The following is a 19,162-nucleotide window of genomic DNA, read 5'->3' as shown; positions in this document are numbered from 1 at the left end:
AGCCAGAAACAGGAAATTTCTTCCAAGTAGAGAAATATTAGAAATGAAAATTTCCATTTCTAAAGAGACCTTCAAAGTGATTTCTCCATTAAGGGAACAATTTGAAAAATGTACTTTTTCCTTGAACTCTGAGGAGTTGCCTTTTTTACCCATTATTTAAAAAGACTAAACATGGAGACTAAAGAGTAGTCTGAAAGAACAGGATATTCAATTTCACTTGTTTTTGTGAACTAGAAAATAATGAAGATCTCAAAACTAAAAATGGAATAAGTAGCTATATAAAAGAAGAAAATGACTCTCTTATCATTAAACTGACTGAAGAGCAGTATAAACATCATACACAATAATATTTATACTTAAATGTAAGTATTTTATATGCCAGTGTTTACAGTAATTTCTACCAAAAAGTTCAAGACACGCCTTTGGAGTTGGTAGGGTGCTGTCTACTTTCTCCCCTGGCACATTCTTGGCTCCTCTCTGATCTGCTGAGGATTGCCAACATTCTCTTTCAGGCAGTGGCAAGTACCAGCCTGAGGACAGGGGCCGACTGCCTTGGCATTTGACTACCTAGTCTCCTCACTAGTCTCCTAAGTGTATTGAAAGGGTAAGGACAATGAGTTTATACCTCTTTTCAAACCATTGAAACCTGGAGTGGGGGTGGTGGGAGAGGACAGAATTGCAGACGTGTTTTCCTCTCAAAGTCTGTAGGATTATGTCCTTGACCATTCACCCTTGAAAAGACAGGTGAGAGGACAATCCCATCAGAGCATACCCATATAAAGAGACTTACTGGTCCAGTTATTGCTACATTCTGCAACCGGGGATCTTCCCATTGTGTTCTTTTTATATCTGAAGAAGGTGAGAAAAAACATGTTGTTTATTAACTTGTGCAACATTCAATACTACAAAAAATAATGTAATAAAAAATCCTATTGCACATACTGTGATTAATATAGAAGATTCTTCCATCTGTATGAGTTCTTTCTTCCCATCCTGGCTATAATGAAGAATGTATTTCAATTATTTTAGAAAAGGGTTTTAGATGTATGGGCAAAAAAACAGCATTGGTTACACAGTTAATTTCCATATTCCATTCTTCATAGAAGGCATCAACACTTTAAAATAACATTACTTATAGTTGTGAAAGAACTACTGTATTCCAAAATACGAAACACTGGAGACAGCCAAGTTAGATGGCTAGCAGTTCTACAAACTTACAGGTAAAGGCCCCAGATCGTTGGAAGAATCAAGTGATGTCTTTCCTCTCAGATGAGCTGGAATTTTCAGTCTTGGATCTTCCTTTTTTTGTAGAGTAAATAAAGAAAACAACACACACACACACACAAATTTTAAAATCAAGGAAGTCAATCTGTTAATATATTTTCTAATGCCAATTGATATTTAAGATATTCTCTTTTAAAAGTCTACTTTTACTTCGTTTGCTGCATCTGTGAAATGATAGTTTAGCCTATCATTACAAAGCTGTAATCAAGACAGCATGGTATTGGCACAAAAACAGACACATAGACCAATGGAATAGAATAGAGACTCCAGAATTGGACCCACAAAAGTATGGCCAACTAATCTTTGACAAAGCAGGAAAGAATAGCCAATGGAAAAAGGACAGTCTCTTTAACAAATGGTGCTGGGAGAACTGGACAGCAACATGCAGAAGATTGAAACTAGACCACTTTCTTATACCATTCACAAAAATAAACTCAAAATGGATGAAACACCTGAATGTGAGACAGGAAACCACAAAAACCCTAGAGGAGAAAGCAGGATAAAACCTCTCTGACCTCAGCCGCAGCAATTTTTTACTTGACACATCTCCAAAGGCAAGGGAATTAAAAGCAAAAATGAGCTTTTGGGACCTCATGAAGATAAAAAGCTTCTGCACTGCAAAGGAAACAATCAACAAAACAAAAGGCAACCAACGGAATAGGAAAAAATATTTGCAAATGACATATCAGACAAAGGGCTAGTATCCAAAATCTATAAAGAACTCACCAAACTCCACACCCAAAAAACAAATAATCCAGTGAAGAAATGGGCAGAAGACATGAATAGACACTTTTTTAAAGAAGACATCCAGATGGCCAACAGGCACGTGAAAAGATGCTCAACGTTGCTCCTTATCAGGGAAATACAAATCAAAACCACACTGAGATATCATCTCACGCCAGTCAGAGTGGCTAAAATTAACAGCTCAGGAAAAACAGATGTTGGCGAGGATGTGGAGAAATGGCAATCCTCTTGTACTGTTGGTGGGAATGCAAACTGGTGCAGCCAATCTGGAAATCAGTGTGGAGGTTCCTCAAAAAAATTAAAAATAGATCTACCCTATGACTCAGCAATAGCACTGCTAGGAATTTACCCAAGGGATACAGGAGCGCTGATGCATAGGGGCACTTGTACCCCAATGTTTATAGTAGCACTTTCAACAATAGCCAAATTATGGAAAGAGCCTAAATGTCCATCAACTGATGAATGGATAAAGAAGATGTGGTTTGTATATACAATGGAATACTACTTAGCAACGAGAAAGAATGAAATATGGCCTTTTGTAGCAACGTGGATGGAACTGGAGAGTATCACGCTAAGTGAAATAAGTCAGGCAGAGAAAGACAGATACTACATGTTTTCACTCATATGTGGATCCTGAGAAACTCAACAGAAGACCAGGGGGGAGGAGAAGGGGTAAAAAAAAGTTACAGAGAGGGAAGGAGGCAAACCATAAGAGACCCTTAAATACTGAGAACAATCTGAGGGTTGATGGGGGGTGGGGGAGAGGGGAAAGTGGGTGATGGGCATTGAGGAGGGCATCTTTTGGGATGAGCACTGGGTGTTGTATGGAAACCAATTTGACAATAAATTATATTTAAAAAAATTAAAAAGTAGAAAGAAAGAAAGAAAGAAAGAAAGAAAGAAAGAAAAGAAAGAAAGAAAAAGAAAGAAAGAAAACCTATCATTCCCAGGATACAATATTCAGTTCTCAGATCTCAGAGTAGGATCAGTGTTAAAGCTTCACCTCCATCACAGAAACCATCCAGAGTACTTTGCCCTACTCTTTAGGGATTGTGTCACTACATAGGGTTCTTCTCTAAATAATAACTGCTGAATTAAAGAGGCATTAAACTAAACCACGTGTTATTTCTGAGGCCCTGAGCATGCTTTTTGGCACCTGTCTGTCAGTGTTAATTTATTAATATTTTTTTCAAGCTAGGAAGGTAAGCTCAAAAAGGTTATTAAAGTCAATTCAAATTGCTGAAAAAAGAACAAAATTCAATTTGTTTGGGTTAATTTATATACATTATTGTTTTAATATGATTTTATTACATAATTTATTAAAATATTTTAGTTTCATTAAGGTACTTGGGTCTTTTAAGTAAATTAACCAAAATCTAGTCATCTGTTCCTGATTTTCCGTAAGTTTTCTATTAGTGGTGAACCAACTGCAATAAAACTTTAAGGCTTATCTTCAAATAAAACTACTATTCTACCTAGCCTCCCCAAGGTTTTCTTGGGGAGAAATTTAATTCCCCAAGGAATTAAATGAGATATGGGTTCAAAAGTACTTTGGAACTACAAAGCAACATATAAAGGTAAAGGATTATTACTAAATATCTTCCTAAGGTTTAATGTCTAGTGAATTAAAAACAAAACAGGAAGTGTGTTTCCATGACAATCCCTAAAAATATTAAAAATGGGCATAAATATATCTTGAGAAGAAATAATACTGTTAAGAATTCAGCATATCTTAAAATGAACAGTAGGAAATGTAGGTTATATTAATGTACCCTAAAGGTTATGGAGAACTGTACATAAGAGTTAAGACTGTTGTTCTAAATTCAAACTGGAGAGTATTAAAGTTACCCAGGTAGTGGTTTTCGTGTTGTGGTCGATAAAGAAAGGCCTCCCATTTGGTGCATGCCGGACTTCCCAGCCTTTAGGAAGGAATCCTTGCTCCATTTCAGCTGGCTGGGTCACCTGCTGTGCTGAATCACTCGGGAGGACCTGTGGTTGAGGGCGTGTGGCACCCTGGCCGGGCTGCAGCTGACCTGTCTCCACGGCGGCCTAGCACATTAATTAAGTCATGTTGTCATGTTTTCCAGAGAACACACAAATAGCTGCGGTTAAAAGGGAACAACCTGCAAACATAGATCTAAACACTACAGACTCACTTTTCTCCTAAAATGTTTTGTCAAACTTTGTTTTTAAAATAACTTTTATAATTTCTCAGCTAATTCTTGAGCAGTAAGATGGTGGTCACAGTCCAAGTCTGTACTGAGGAAGCTAGGTCAGAGGGATGTGACCCAACTGCAAGGGAAGCCACGGTGCCAGTTAGAGGAGGTTGTCTCCGCTTGCCCAAAAAACGCACAAAGTGGGGGATTCCCCATATGTAGAAGTGGCTTTGAATGCTGGGCACACAAAATGAATGGCAAATATCCACTGTAGAAATGGATAATGGAAAAGTAACATATTCATATGATGAAATATTAGGCAGTTGTTAAACACACTGGATCGATATGTAAAACAGCAGGGATAGGATTTTAAAATAATGTTGCACAAAAAAAAGATTTAGAGTTATGTCATAGGACATCTTGGCAAAATTTGAAACACAGGAACATAAGCACTACTTTGCACTGATTAGTTCTCTATGTAAGTGTGTGGAAGAGACTGGAAGAACTGTGTGAGGACAAGGCAAGAAGATGGAAGTCTGCAGCCCAGAGGTGGGCCCTCACCAGGACCCATCATGCTGCACTCTCAGCTCAGCCTCCCAGCCTCCCAGCCTCCCAGCCTCCAGAACTACGAGAAAGAAATTTCTGTTTGTTTAAGCCTAAATAAATAAATAAATAAATAAGTAAATAAATAAATAAATACTGGAAGAATACCCAACAGACTTAATATGGTGTTCCCTCTGGGTAGTGGGACCAAGTGTTTGGCTAAAATGAATTTAGTTTTTTATCTGTAAGATTTTATTTTAAGAATTAAAATGTCTAGAAACAAATATGGTAATTTGTTAATGCTGGTAAATTCTGGGTGTTAAGAAGATGGGTGTTTGCCCGTTTATTCTCTGTACTTTTCAGTGTTAAAAAATTTCTCAGTAAGAGAAATGGTGATAAGATAAAATAAACTTTAAAAAAAGATAAAATAAACTTTTTTCTAAACACTTACAAGGAAATATCACCAAAGGCATTTACTGTTGGCAGGACAAAGTGTCATCGTCACAAATTTCTTAAACGGGTCCTAATCATCACTAAGATTATCTTTTAGCAAAATAATGGTCTTTAAGCATTCAAATAACAAAATGACCCAATCAACCCAAATAATTTTGATCATCAATCTGCCCTTTTATTCCCAGTTGGACTTGTTTTACATGGTAACCAGTGGTAACCACGTATACTGGAGCTCTGTAGGAAATGGTAGCCAATGCCGGCAAACAATTAGAAGATGCTAGCAGCATCCAGTATATACTACAAAGTGATGTAACAGCTTCTATAGGAATGTGATGGCTTAAATTATGTAAGAAGGCAAGTTAACAGATAGATTGCAGGGTACCTGTGCAGTGGGCTTTGTCCAGGTAGTAGTTCTGGAATTGTGATCTACGTAATATGATCTTCCTCTTTCATCTTGTTTTTCTTCCCAACCTGGTGGTAATCCAGATGAAGTAGGCAAAAGCTAAAGTGAAGAAGAATAGGAAAACTGAATATTAATTAAAAAGCAATTCTTTTAAAAGGACCACATCCTTTTCTCACTGCTATCTCTCTTTAAAATGAAGTGAGTTTTAAATTATATTTTAAGGTGTATGAAATGAAGTATACAACATTTTACTTAAAAAAAAAAAAAAGAACAGACCACGATGATGAGAGTGATGCCAACATTAATAAACCATGACACTAGTGATAACCACACACTAAATGCTTTAACACAGATCCTGTCATTTAACCTCCACACAAATCTCAATGAGATAATTGCCATTAGTAGCCCATTTTTATTTACAAGGAAATTGAGGCTTAGAAAATTGGGGTAATTTCCTAACAGATACATTGTTAATATGGAGCTGAGATCTGAACTAGGTAGTCTAACTACAGAATTTATCACCCATGTGTGCTGAGTCAAAATTACCCTGGCCTTCTTTCTGTAAGGGCTGGGGAGTGGCTACTTGCAAGTTTATTACTAATGAACAAAGAGATCTGATTATTTCCAGATTTACTTAAAATGGTCCAAATTTGGTCTTCCTTTTTGGATTCGTCAAGGTTTGGCCTGGTTTCCCAATGTGTCTTATACATAAAAACTACCATCATTGGTCTGTTCACCAGATACACTCTCCCCAGACACACGGGAGCTAGATATACGTTGCTCATAGTTATGATGAGCTGTTAAGTCTACAAAATAATGGAATTTAAAGTTGCCCAGTTTTACAAAGGTCCAATAGTGGTGGGTAGGTAAATGAAATGTATTAGATACATGTACTCAATAGAATATCATGAACTACTGAGATATTCAACCACAGCATGTTTAAATCTCAGGAACATCATGTTAAGTGAAAGAGGCCAGACATCAAACTACAATACTGTATGATTCCACTTATACGAAATTTCTAGAAAAGGCAAAAGTGTAGCTACAGAAAGCAGATGAGTGGTTACCCGGGCTGGGAGCGGGTGCTGGGACTGAGGGAACTTTTTGGGGTGATGAAGGGTTCTTAAACTTGATAGTGGTGATGTTCATACAACTGTAAAACTTTACTAAAATTCCTTCATTTGCACACTTAAAAGTGAGGGGATTTTATGGTATGCAGATTATACCTCAAGAAAACTGTTAAAAAACCTTATCGATATATTGAGAAGAAAAAGGTATGGAAATTGCTTTTCTAGTACAAATAAAAACAGAACTACATGTAAGTACAGAAGAATATAAATCACCTCTAGATTCTGTCGCTCAGTTGATGCACTAAAATTGTTTCTAGGATGAATGCCTGTCAGTCAATTAGAAATGCAACATTTCCCTTGTATGAGGACATTACAAAGCACAGAGAGAGAAATACCATGGATCTCCGCTTAAGCAGGCTCCAGTCTAATGGAGGAAGCCAGGCAAATGGCAATAGTGAGAGTGAGGCTGGTGAGGTCAGTCTTTCTGTGGCATCCACTCTCTTGTAGAGAGAGTGGCCACTGACTGGGCCAATTGCACAGGTATGCGCCCCCCCACCCCCCACCCCCGCCACCCTTCCTCAGCACAGGATTGTGTCTCTCTATTCGTGCAGGGCCACCTTTTTAGATGGATGAACCACTCTTGGGTCAAGGAAATTTGAGCCTCTGCAACCCTATGCTGGAATTTCCATAAAAGCAAAAACAATCCTCACTTTTCAAAATTAATGTGTAGACTGCCATTCAAAATTACAAATGGTGAAAAAAGGTGAGGAGACATTCTAAGTGGGGAAATGGAATGCATAAGACACAGAGGAGGAAGAGGATCAGGAAAGGGGGCCGCCTGTTTTGAAGAAAAAGCAGGGAAGGGGTGAAGGCAGCAGGAGGTTCCTGTCGGTGGATGAGGAGGAGGGTAGGCTGAGGGGGCTGGGAGCCTGGGCATTTTCATTTGGTTTCAAACACAAGCAGGGGCTGTGTAAAGGGGAGATAAACTCAAAAGTATTGAGAGTTGAGTCAGGAAAGGGATGGGGTGGGGAGGCCAAAGGGCAGTCAACGTTCAAGGCATGAGGCTGTTAAGGTCTGAGCCTGGGTCAAGGCCACGGCTGGGAACCCTACTGAGAAGGAGGCAGGGGCCTCAGTAGATGTGGACATGAGTGTGAAGGGAAAGGAGAGCAAAGGGCTGATGAACTCCACCCAACCTGGCCACGGAGCTTGCCGATACCAGTGCAGACCTGTCCACGTGACTGAGCCCCAATGTGATGCTTCATGTATGGGGAAGACACCGCTGCTGGGTGGCAGGGGCCAGTGCACAGAGTAGCGGCAGCTGGACACCACAATCTCGAATTGAATGCTGCCTGCAGACCACCTCCAGCCAGCACAGCGCCACAGCCTGGATATCACCCACGGTCACCAGTGCGGACACTTTGCTTTCTTACTGTGGGAGACAGAGTTCTCCCGTTTTGTCTCTAAAAGGTCTACCTCCCCCAGTTCCCCTCCCCTGAACCTTATCTCCAAGAACCTAGATTCTGTGCTGGATTGGTTCATTACTAGGCAGTCAAATGTTCATATTCAATGTCCAAAAAAAAAAAAAAAGTTCTTGAGTTTCTTATTTTTATTGACAATGAGGGGAGAGGATAAAACTCACCACAGGAAGTGTAGGCTGCTCCTCAAAAGTATAGGCTTGTAAGCTGCCTCTTCTGCTGGAATGATTCTTATAAAAAAGAAGAAGGAGTGACAATAGCTTTAGGTTTGTGATTTGTCTCTGAATGGCAGATAAAGTGTGGGGGTGGGCATGAGGGGGCAGAAGGAAGAGTGACCGTAGAGACTCTGTGTGAAAGCACTCAGCACTCGATACCACCCATATGCCAATACCTTCCACCTTCCGGCTCCCTCTTCTGCCCTCGGTCCTAAACTGCCTCCTGGACACATTCTCTTGAATGCCTAACAGATACCCCTCACTGTGCCCCAAACTGGATTCGGTTTTCCCCTGTCCACACCCACTGAAACCTGTTCCTTGGTGGGTATTCCTTGTTTCGGGGGTAGCACTTGAGTCCAGCTCATGGCAGATGTCAGTCAGTCAGCTGACTCCCCTCTGGTCCCTTACAGCCAGGTCAGTCACCAGATCTTAATTCGTTCTGTTTCTTTACTAGCTCCCAAATATATTCTCCTTGCACTTTTAGCTTAAGTTTTTTTTTTTATTTCAAGTTTTCATCATTTGTCGCCTTGACTATTACTGCAGCAACATCCTAACAGACTTCCCTGCTTCCAGTCTTATTTCCCTAAATGTGCCCTCCATACTGTGTGTTATAGCCAGAGAGCCTTCTACAGGGCAGATCGGGTCACATCCTTCTCTAGCTCAGAGCCCTTCAGTGACTTCTCATGGTCATTAGGGTGAAATCCATAGCACAGAACACAGATTCCTGACCTAGCTGTTCCTGAGAGTGTCAGCACTTCCCACCTCAACACCCACCTTCTGGACATTCTAGATTACCTGCTTCCCAGAAATCCCTTACTCTTTTTTTCCCTGTGCTCTTATATGCCTGCTGTTGTCACTATCTGAATTGTTTGATATTATTAAATAATAAAAAAAATTATAATAGACATATAAATTAAGTCAAAATATCCACTGTAGTAGTGTTCACAATAACACAGAATTGTAAATAACCTAAAGCCTATCAATAGGAGACTGGTGAAGTATATTAAAGGTTACTTGCACAATGGGATGATGTTTGATAATTCTATTAGTTTTAAATTTTTAAACATATATAAATTTTTTTTGAGAGAGAGAGAGCAGGGGAGGAGCAGAGAGAGAGGAGGAGACAGAATCCCAAGCAGGCTCCATACTGTGAGTGCAGATCTTGATGCAGGGCTTGAACTCACAAACCATGAGATCATGACCTGAGCTGAAATTCAAGAGTCAGCTGCTTAACCGATTGAGCCACCCAGGTGCCCCACATCTTTGTTAGTTTTAAAAGGAGTACATCTACATGTACTGAAATGGTCCAATGTCTATAATAATCTCAGGTTAAAAAAATGATATACAAATATATGTGTGTGCATATATGTTTATAAATATATAGAAAATGTTTAGCACACTATATGCCAAACCATTAATAGTGATTGAGGGAGCATATGCTAGAGGTGAGATGGAAGGTTGAATTTTAATTTTATATACTTCAATACTGTTTGAATTTTTAACTGTGGCCACAGAGTACTTTAAAATAATAAATTATGATTATTTTTTAATTGTTTAAATGTCTATTTATTTTGGGGGGGGGGAGGGGCAGAGAGAGAGGGAGACACAGAATCTGAGGCAGGCTCCAGGCTCTGAACTGTCAGCATAGAGTCTGATGCGGGGCTTGAACCCATGAATCAGGAGATTATGACCTGAGCCAAAGTTGGACATTTTACTGAGCCACCCAGGCAGTAAATTATTTAAAATAATAAATTATTTTTTAAATTAATATGCACATGGCATGAAATTAAAAAGGTACACAAAACATATGTCCTGCTCATTCTGTTCCTCTCTTCAGAGATGAGCAATGTTAGCAGTTTCCTGTTTAATCTTCAAGAAATATGATACACCTATTTATTTTGTCAAGTAGAAAATTTACAGAAATGGTAGAGTATCAAACACACTGCTCTGTACCTTCCTGTTTTTCACTGACCAATACATCTTAGGGATTGTTCCGTACAACATGTACATTCAAAGCCACTTCATTCTTTTCATGGCTGCATAGTATTTCATTGCATGAATGCCATGTGTTACTTTTGTAAACAAACAAAATAACAGGAGGAAAGGGAATAGGAGCTTCTGTGATCTATCACCAGCAAATCAATATCCTTTATGTCTTGACTGTTCCCACTCCCCTGATGAAAAAATAAAACAAAATGAGCGGAAGAGAGAATAGTCAGGTAGAAGAGAGGAGGGAAAGGGAGCAGAAAGGTAGATCTGCTCTTGGATATTCACATAGGTATTTATACAAAACTATCTACCCTGAAGCTTCTTGAAGAAGGTGCAAACGTGGAAGTCAGCAAACTTCTTCTGGTATGATCCAGATAGTTAATCTTTTTTTGTGGACCATACAGTCTCGGTTACAACTCCTCAGTTCTGTCAGTGTAATGTGAAAGCAGCCACAGGCAATACTTAAACCAACAGGCCTAGCTGTGTGCCAATACTTTAACCAGCATACAGTGCCTTGCATATAGTAGCCCTCAATAAATATTTACTGATTGAATGAAGCGTGGGGGACTGCCAACTGGAAATGACCATAGATCCTCAGAGAATAATCTCTTTCTTCCACTGAAAGGTCTCCTTTGATGATGCACCTGAGAGAACTGGACACATAGATCTCATCATGGCGGTACCTGTTGGAATACGTGCATCTGAACTCCATTTCAGCAATTTTGATAGTGGTTGCTGGAGAGAGAATGCCATCTATCCCCCTGTTTAGTCAAAGTACCTTGGCTCTTAGTCAAACATGTGTGCCAGTGATAGATGTGGTATAATTGAGAAGAAGAAAAGTAGTCCCTGACATGCAGGACTTGGCCTGTCACTCATCAGTAGGGTCAAGACAAAATCAAGACCACTTTGTCATCATGCCTGGACACAGACAAAATGTGAACACTGTCCAAGCCACAAAATACCAAATCTCTCTCTCTCTCTGACAAATATGAGAGACCGCTGCTTTTTACTAATTATAGCTTTAGCCTCACTATACATAAGATGTGAGATACCCAATCACAGAATCACTCCTGCTTCCTGACAGCAGTCAATGCAGAGCAAAGTCTTGCTTCCTTAAGCCCTCCTCAAAATCACCTAACATGAACCCAAATCCTTCAAGTCTTTTCTAATGTTCTCTTATGGGGACACTCATGGTGTGTGTTCTCCTTGCTGAAATGAGTAATATACCCAAACTGTTAATTACAAGTGTGTTCCTGGGAGTCTCTGGCAGGAAGGGACTAGTTTATGTAATGGACATTTAGACTCCAATGACTATTTGGATTATCCATGACTCTGCTCCATACTATTAGTGGAGATATTTGAAACATGAGCATACTATAAAGTCCGAAAGTCCCTAACACGTTATTACATGCCATTTAAGACAACATTTTTTTCTTATCACAAGAAAAACAATTTGTAGCTATGTGAGGTGATGGATGCTACCTAGATTTAGTGTGGTAATAATTTAGCTATAATATATATGTATATCAAATCATTATGTTGCATACCTTAAACCAATAAAATGTCGTCTGTCAATTATGTCTCAATAAAACCAGGGATAAAACACAAAATTTCACGTAAATGTTAGATACTGAACTGAATAACACATATTTTATAAAATCCTGAAGCTACAACAAAATCTAAGAGCATCTTACTGAGCTGGATACTGGCTGTCCGGTGGCTGAATTTCTACACATAGTGAGTCTGGCATTCAATTCTTCTGCAAGATGAGTTTGAACATCCAAGTTATTTGATGCCGGAGGTGATGGGAAGGCCCGATTGCTATCCATGGTGGCTTCATCTTCTCTTATAATTTCCCAGTTCTAAAATAAACAGAATCATCTTAATCCACACATACTTTGATCTATTGCTTTAACATGTGTCTATCGATAAGAACAAGAAAATCACTTCTACCTCGGAAGAGTCTCGATTATCAACACTTTCTGTCTCCTCAGATATTTGCCGCCTTGTGGTAAATGCACGTTGTGCTTGCAGTTGAATATTACCATTCTCAGCATCCGTTAGGCTGTCCCTGTATTAGAGATATACAAGCCATTATCCATGTCTGAAGACAGTTAAGATGATAGTCACAGATGCTGTGACCATTAAAAAAAAAATACATTATATCAGAATTCACTATTTGGGTCAAAGGCTATTTCAACATGCACAGACTAGGTCATGGGCACATTGGTATCTTCAGAGTACCTTATGGAATTAAGGCTTTGTGCAAATGTGTAACATGTCTGACTTTGATATTTTACTTTATCACCATGTCTATACAATACTGTTTGACATGGAAGGGCATTCAAAAATATTTGTTGAATAAATATATCTGAGAGCTTCATAAATAATTTCATTACATTATTATTTTGCCATGTTATTTATATGAGTAAAATCTAAAATAGCTCTAGAGAGATAATAAAAAAGAGGCTTTAAGAGTTACTTATACATCTTCATGAATCAGTTGGTAATATTTTCCAGAATCGATATTAAGCCAAGAGTTGAATTACCCATACAAGAATGCGGAGGGCAAAATAAAAGATCATGTAAGAAACACTATAATTAAAAACTTAATAGATTACAGATTAAATAGTATCTGGTTTTGATCATTTACAGAAATAGGCATGGTCTGAAAAATTATCATAGAAAAGGCATGTCTGAGTGTAGGAAAGTTATATAAATCAGACTGAACACCATTATCCCATTAATTAGTTTTATTATTCTAGCTATTTGAATTTAGTACAGCCAGACCATCAGATCAAGAATTTTATACAAATATTTAATAACAAAATTATTATTAATTTATTTAGTGCCATATAATCCCAGGATAGTCAAAAGATCAGTTCTTATTGTACTATTGCTGAAGAAAATTCAATTTTGACAGATGACCTTAAGGGAATGCTTCAGATTTTTTTCCCCTAAATATGTGATTTAGGCTAACTGAAAATGACATCAATGGTAGTGAAAGAAATGTATCCTGCTCAAGTCAGGCCTGCTGAGGTATGCAGTAGGACAATTTTGTAGAATTCTATAGTGCCTTCATATTTGCAATCTGTACAGATCTCTACAGAGATAGATGCTTCTGTACCATGAAGAACTATGACCACTGATTTGCTTTAGAAGGATCTGAGAACAGAAACTGTCTATGAAAGTGCTTGGACTGTATCAGACTCAAAATACCAAAGCCGAAAATTAGAAGGTTAATGGACAAATAAAAATTTTAAGTCTCTGTCAAAAAGTAGAAGACTAAAGAAAGCCTCATAAGACTGTAAGGGAGGAGAAGTGGAAGGGTATTTGATAATAAATGTGAGTAATGGGCCATTTGTAAATGTATATGTATAACATATGGTCTGATGGTAATAAAAGAAAAATGTCACTGAGGAGACATCAATTAGAATACCTCAAAGGTCATTCTATCCTTGATCTGTGTGCACTGGAAATTATGTATACACTGACCAGACTGGCAAATGAGTGTTTAACAAAAGACCCTTGTTATTCAGTCCTCTATATTTTATAAAGTAATTTATATTTATTTTTAAAATTTTTTTTTCAACGTTTTTTATTTATTTTTGGGACAGAGAGAGACAGAGCATGAACGGGGGAGGGGCAGAGAGAGAGGGAGACACAGAATCGGAAACAGGCTCCAGGCTCCGAGCCATCAGCCCAGAGCCTGACGCGGGGCTCGAACTCACGGACCACGAGATCGTGACCTGGCTGAAGTCGGACGCTTAACCGACTGCGCCACCCAGGCGCCCCAGTAATTTATATTTAAAAATAGTGTACTGTAGAAATTAACAGTTTATTATACTTTAGTAACAAGCTACAAAAATTTCCAAGATTTTTCTAAACCAGTCTAAAGAGAAAAATGTATCCTTTGTGGCTACAAAGTAATTTAAAATAAAGAAGCAATTAGAAGAGTGGCATTTGTGACTCAAATAATTTTGAATATTACAAAATCATTTAATAAAAAAACAGGATGGCATTTTAAAAGTCCTGAACCACAAAAATCCTCATATTTTTATAGTTTATGGATCCCTACACTATTATTAATCCATTTGAGATATGACTGCAAAATAAAAATCTGTGGTCAAAATGTATTCAGATTACGAATGTGAAAGTCACCAGCACATACTGAGGGGTTGGTCTTTTCCACTGTGTTCTTCTAGATTCATGGTTTACATAGTAGGTCCTTCCAAGAATATCCTGCCTCTCTTCCCATCCTGGAGGTAGAGGAGAAGGTTCTTGCTGTTGCTGCAAATGGCAAGCAGCATCCGGTTGGTCCAAAACAACCCAGCCAGGCTGAAAACCAGAGTGGTAACAATTAAGTTTGCTCTTGATCTTTTTCACCTTATAAATTATGCTGGAGGAAATTTAAAAAAGAGATTTAGCATATCCAGTTCCAGAAATTATGCAAGGACAAAATTTGCACAGTGTCTACCTTTAAGACCATAATACAAATATTTTATGATAATGAAGACTTTTTTTTCCAGCAAAATAATAACATTTAAGTTCCGCTTGAAACTTTTAACATTTTCCAAAAAAGTTTTAAAACATACCTAAGAGGAGAGAAGAACAGAACTTCTAAAAAAACAGATAATGATGGAAAGCACTGAGAAACATAATTTAAACTAGTGTAATCTTAGGCTATTCTCTAAATTATAAGCAAATGAATGAAGGACACAAATTTTGTCTTTCCTCCAGTGAAAACACCTTGTTTATAATGGAAATCAGCAACTACTGGAGACCTGAAAAAAAAATCATTAAATGAAGCTCAAATATGTATAGGCATAGCAGGGAAAGGCAAGTGATGCAGAAATAATTGCTACAGTCAACTTTCTAGCAACTGAAAAGCCATTACGATTCTCTGGTCTGATTTTTCTCTTTCTCCTATGGACCATGGAAAGGCATTTTGGTCAGGTCATAAAATAGCCAAAGAAATACAAGTTCTGTTTGTTTTCTTTGTTTCATTTAAAAGACAAGAAGACACTGGAAATTTCCTCTGATATAGTGAGGGGCAAATATACATGAAGCCTAAGCTAGGGTGGTTAGGGTAAGGAATTACTTGAAAGGTAGTAAGAGTTAATGGCATGTTTTTACATAAGAAAACTCCTAACAGAAAAGGCAGTAGTGAAAGGTCCTACTAAATACCAATAATGCTAGGAAGGCAGAAATAAATGAATAAAGAAAACTTAAAAATTCTCCTAAAGAGACATAAAGAAAGAAGTGAATGAATGAAAAGACATAATATGATCTTGGTTAGGAAGACTCAGTCTCACTAAGGTATCAATTCTCCCCAAGTTAATATATAAAGTTGCCAAGATTCCGCTAAAACTACATTACAGATTTTTAAAAATAATGGGACAAGGCAATTCTCAAGTTCAAACAGAAACACAAACAAGCAAGAATAACCACCACAGTTCTAAAGAAAAAAGAAGGGGGAGCCTGGGTGTCTCAGTTGGTTAAGCTTCTGACTCTTGGTGATCTCATGGTTTGTGAGAGTGAGCCCCACGTCAGCATAGAGCCTGCTTAGGATTCTCTCTCTCTCTCTGTCCTTACCCCACTCACGTGCATGCATGTGCTCTCTCTCAAAATAAATAAATAAACTAAAAAAACAAAACAAAACCTTACAAACTCTATACAGCTTTTAAAAAAAGGGAGTGAATATTAACCCTACTGAATAAAATATATTACAAACCACAATAATTGGTACACACATGGACAGACAGCTCAATAGAATGGATTAGAAAGCCCAGAAAGAGACTCAAATTTATAGGAATTTAGGATATGATAAAGACATTTCAAACTTGTGAAAAAAGAAAAAAATTATCTGGGTTGCTACCTTCTACCAGGATGTTATAGACTGAGCAATGTTGAAATGTTAGAAAGCAAAAACAACATGTATTACAACAAAGCTGGGGGATTTAAAAAATATAATCTAAGAGTGGGGAAGCTTTTAAGTATGAAAAAGAAGGTTGACAGATTTGATTACAAAACCCCCCAATTTGTACATGACAAAAACTACCAAATCAAAATGGAAAGAAAAATGGGAAACTGAGAAACATAATTGGTACCAGAGTAACAGGCAAAAAAATAATTTCCTTAACATATACTGTCTTTCTTTCGAAGCACTGGGTGGGGATCTAGCCCTGAAGGACAGCTATTTGCTGGCCAGCGGATAGCTTAGAAGGTAGAAGAGAATTCTTTTATGTTGGAAGGCAAAATCTGACAAGAAAGGATCAGGGAGAAGAGCTGGGAAGGAAAGGAATCTTTTCTGGCATCAGGGAGAAAAGGACAGGGGTTTCTCCAGCAAGGCTGATGTCTCTGGCTGGTCTGATGGGAGGGTTCTAGACTGAGCAGGACAGAAAGTGAACAAGGGTGGGGTGGTGGGTACGGAGAAAGGAAGACAAAGAATTTGTCTGGAAAAAAAGAGATCTGGATGGGAAGTAAAATTCACTACTTTTCTTTCTTACTCTTATTTTTTCCTTTTTACCTCTTCTATTGTTTTCCTTTTTTCCTCTTCTTTAATTTTGTTTCTTTATTTTTATTGCTCCATTCTCTTCTTTCTCTTTATCCTCTTTTTCTTTCCATCTATGTTTACCTTCCTTTTCTCTCCCCTTTCCATTCCTTTAAATGATCATAATATAGGATTTACAATCCTAAAAATTAGTCTTGTATATATTAAATCAAATTTTAGTTCTCTGGTCTTGATTTTAAAAGTATGTGAGTTGAATTTTTATATTTTGCTCTCTTGAAAAAAGTTTGTTTTTAAAAATATGGTCATTGATTATTTTTCTGTAGATCAATGAAATTTATTAATAAAAGGGTCCTCACTTCTGCTGTAAAGGATTGTAAACACGTTTAGAGCTCAGAAAATGGTAACAGAGGGTTATTTTTTTTTAATGTTTACTTATTTTGAGAGAGAGAGAGAGGGAGAAAGAGAACGAGCAGGCGAGGGGCAGAGAAAGGGAGAGAGAGAATCCCAAGCATACTCCGTGCTGTCAGCGCAGGAGCCCAATACAGGGCTTGATCCCACAGACTACATGATCATGACCTAAGTGGAAACCAAGAGTCAGTTGCTTAACCAACCAAGCCACCCAGGCACCCCAAGATTATTTCTTTAAAATCTTCTTAAAGATGTCTCTTTTAAAGGTCTACTTAGCGAATTTATGCTAAGTAAATGAGAAGGGGAAAAGCTAATTTAAAATTTTTTTTAACGTTTTATTTATTTTTGAGACAGAGAGAGACAGAGCATGAACGGGGGAGGGCCAGAGAGAGGGAGACACAGAATCTGAAGCAGGCTCCAGGCTCTGAGCTGTCAGCACAGAGTCCGACGCGGGGCTCGAACTCACGGACCGCGAGATCATGACCTGAGCCGAAGTCGGCCGCTTAACCTACTGAGCCACCCAGGCGCCCCAGGAAAAGCTAATTTAATTGAAGGCCCAGTTTTTAAAAACTTGTTTCAAGTTTGAGAAAGTGCAGTTGTACATTTGAATACTGTTTAGAAAGACTGAGTTTTCATTTTTTTTGTATAGAATGCCTCCCTATTAAACATATATCAGCTAATACTCTTCATGAAATATTTTCTAAGTGTCAATGTTATTTAATTACTGATAAGCTAGTATGTGATTGCCAACAATTTAATGGAGTCAAAGAAGGTCAGAAAGAAAGCATTTAGAGCTACAACACACATTATATGTTAATCTTGTAAAATACATACAACTAAGTCTAAAGTTGCAAAGGTACAAAAATCGAATGTTAAACAATAATCTATTACAGCCAGACTTTAACATACTAAGAAATACAAATTGCCTGAGTGAGCCACTCTTTTGAAAATGCCATTGTTTTTCTTTAAATGGTAGAATTTATATATTCACAAGCTAGATGTCAAAGACAAGACTTCTCTGGTCATTAGCTACACAGAAGATAAATAAGCATAGACTCATGTGTTTGAATTCCTAAGGCCTTTCATAAATAAACTCCTACATGCTTACATCTACTGAAATTATAAGGTGCATTCTGAGGGAACTCAAACATTGAGACCTGAGGCCACAAAATGAAGTGAAGGAACTCTACCCACAGACACTAAACTGTGAATAAGGTACCTATGATACGTGTGTGTGGGCAAAACTTGGAGCAGGTTACTAAATAATGAAATGTTGTTAAGTTTTTTTAAGTTACTAAATTAAGAATTTTCTTTCTTTATAGCAGGCATCCTTCATTTCAAACAGTATTCATTATGCAGATACCCTGCGCACCAAAACGTCAGGTAGAGAAACTTCGACCCAATAAATACGTAGAATTTTTAAAAGTGATTTTTATATAATAAGCTAGAGAAAAACTAAAAAAGAAAAGGTAATCAAATAAACAAATATAGGCTTAAGAGAGGATACCAAGTTTTTTGATTGCCCAACTAAGGGTTAACTATATTCTGTGATTTAAATAATTTTTTTCCTTCTATTATTACAGCTTTCCCCCACAAAGTAAAATCTTATTAGTGCATATAAAAAATTCCCAGAAAGCTCTCTTGCAAAAGCATGGCTTGTTCTCAAGCTTTCTGACCCAAGGTATGTGGGTATCTGAGGTAGAGTCCAGTGCTTGGGAGGTCCTTTACCTTCACGGTTCTTCTGGAGACCTAACCAGACCCTCAGCCAAAGAGGCATGACTGTTGAGGAAGGCACATGCAAGAAAACTCTCCAAATTAAGGGTGCTTGGGTGGCTCAGTCGGTTAAGCATCTGACTCTTGATTTCAGCTTGGGTCATGATCTCAGGGTCATGATCTCATAATTGTAAG

The 19,162-nt window shown here is 37.9% G+C and overlaps 1 protein-coding gene across 5 annotated transcripts in view; it reads right to left on the bottom strand.

Moving 5' to 3' along the window:
• NEDD4 (NEDD4 E3 ubiquitin protein ligase) overlaps nucleotides 1-19,162 on the bottom strand; it is a 136,543-nt gene that overhangs the window by 17,482 nt on the left and 99,899 nt on the right. For all 5 annotated transcript variants that reach the window (XM_019442025.2, XM_019442027.2, XM_019442028.2 and 2 more), the window contains 9 exons: nucleotides 14,504-14,670; nucleotides 12,286-12,403; nucleotides 12,027-12,194; nucleotides 8,293-8,358; nucleotides 5,563-5,682; nucleotides 3,877-4,077; nucleotides 1,219-1,299; nucleotides 943-997; nucleotides 791-849 (listed from right to left, as the gene is read on the bottom strand). In XM_019442025.2, the coding sequence (XP_019297570.1) occupies nucleotides 791-849; nucleotides 943-997; nucleotides 1,219-1,299; nucleotides 3,877-4,077; nucleotides 5,563-5,682; nucleotides 8,293-8,358; nucleotides 12,027-12,194; nucleotides 12,286-12,403; nucleotides 14,504-14,670 (1,035 nt within the window). The remainder of the gene's footprint in view (nucleotides 1-790; nucleotides 850-942; nucleotides 998-1,218; nucleotides 1,300-3,876; nucleotides 4,078-5,562; nucleotides 5,683-8,292; nucleotides 8,359-12,026; nucleotides 12,195-12,285; nucleotides 12,404-14,503; nucleotides 14,671-19,162) is intronic.

Source organism: Panthera pardus, unplaced genomic scaffold, assembly GCF_024362965.1.
Source record: "Panthera pardus isolate Hobbes unplaced genomic scaffold, ASM2436296v1 HiC_scaffold_24, whole genome shotgun sequence".
NCBI classification, from domain to species: domain Eukaryota; kingdom Metazoa; phylum Chordata; class Mammalia; order Carnivora; family Felidae; genus Panthera; species Panthera pardus.
Note: the sequence above shows the minus strand (reverse complement) of the source record. Positions and strands in the feature narration are given on the sequence as shown.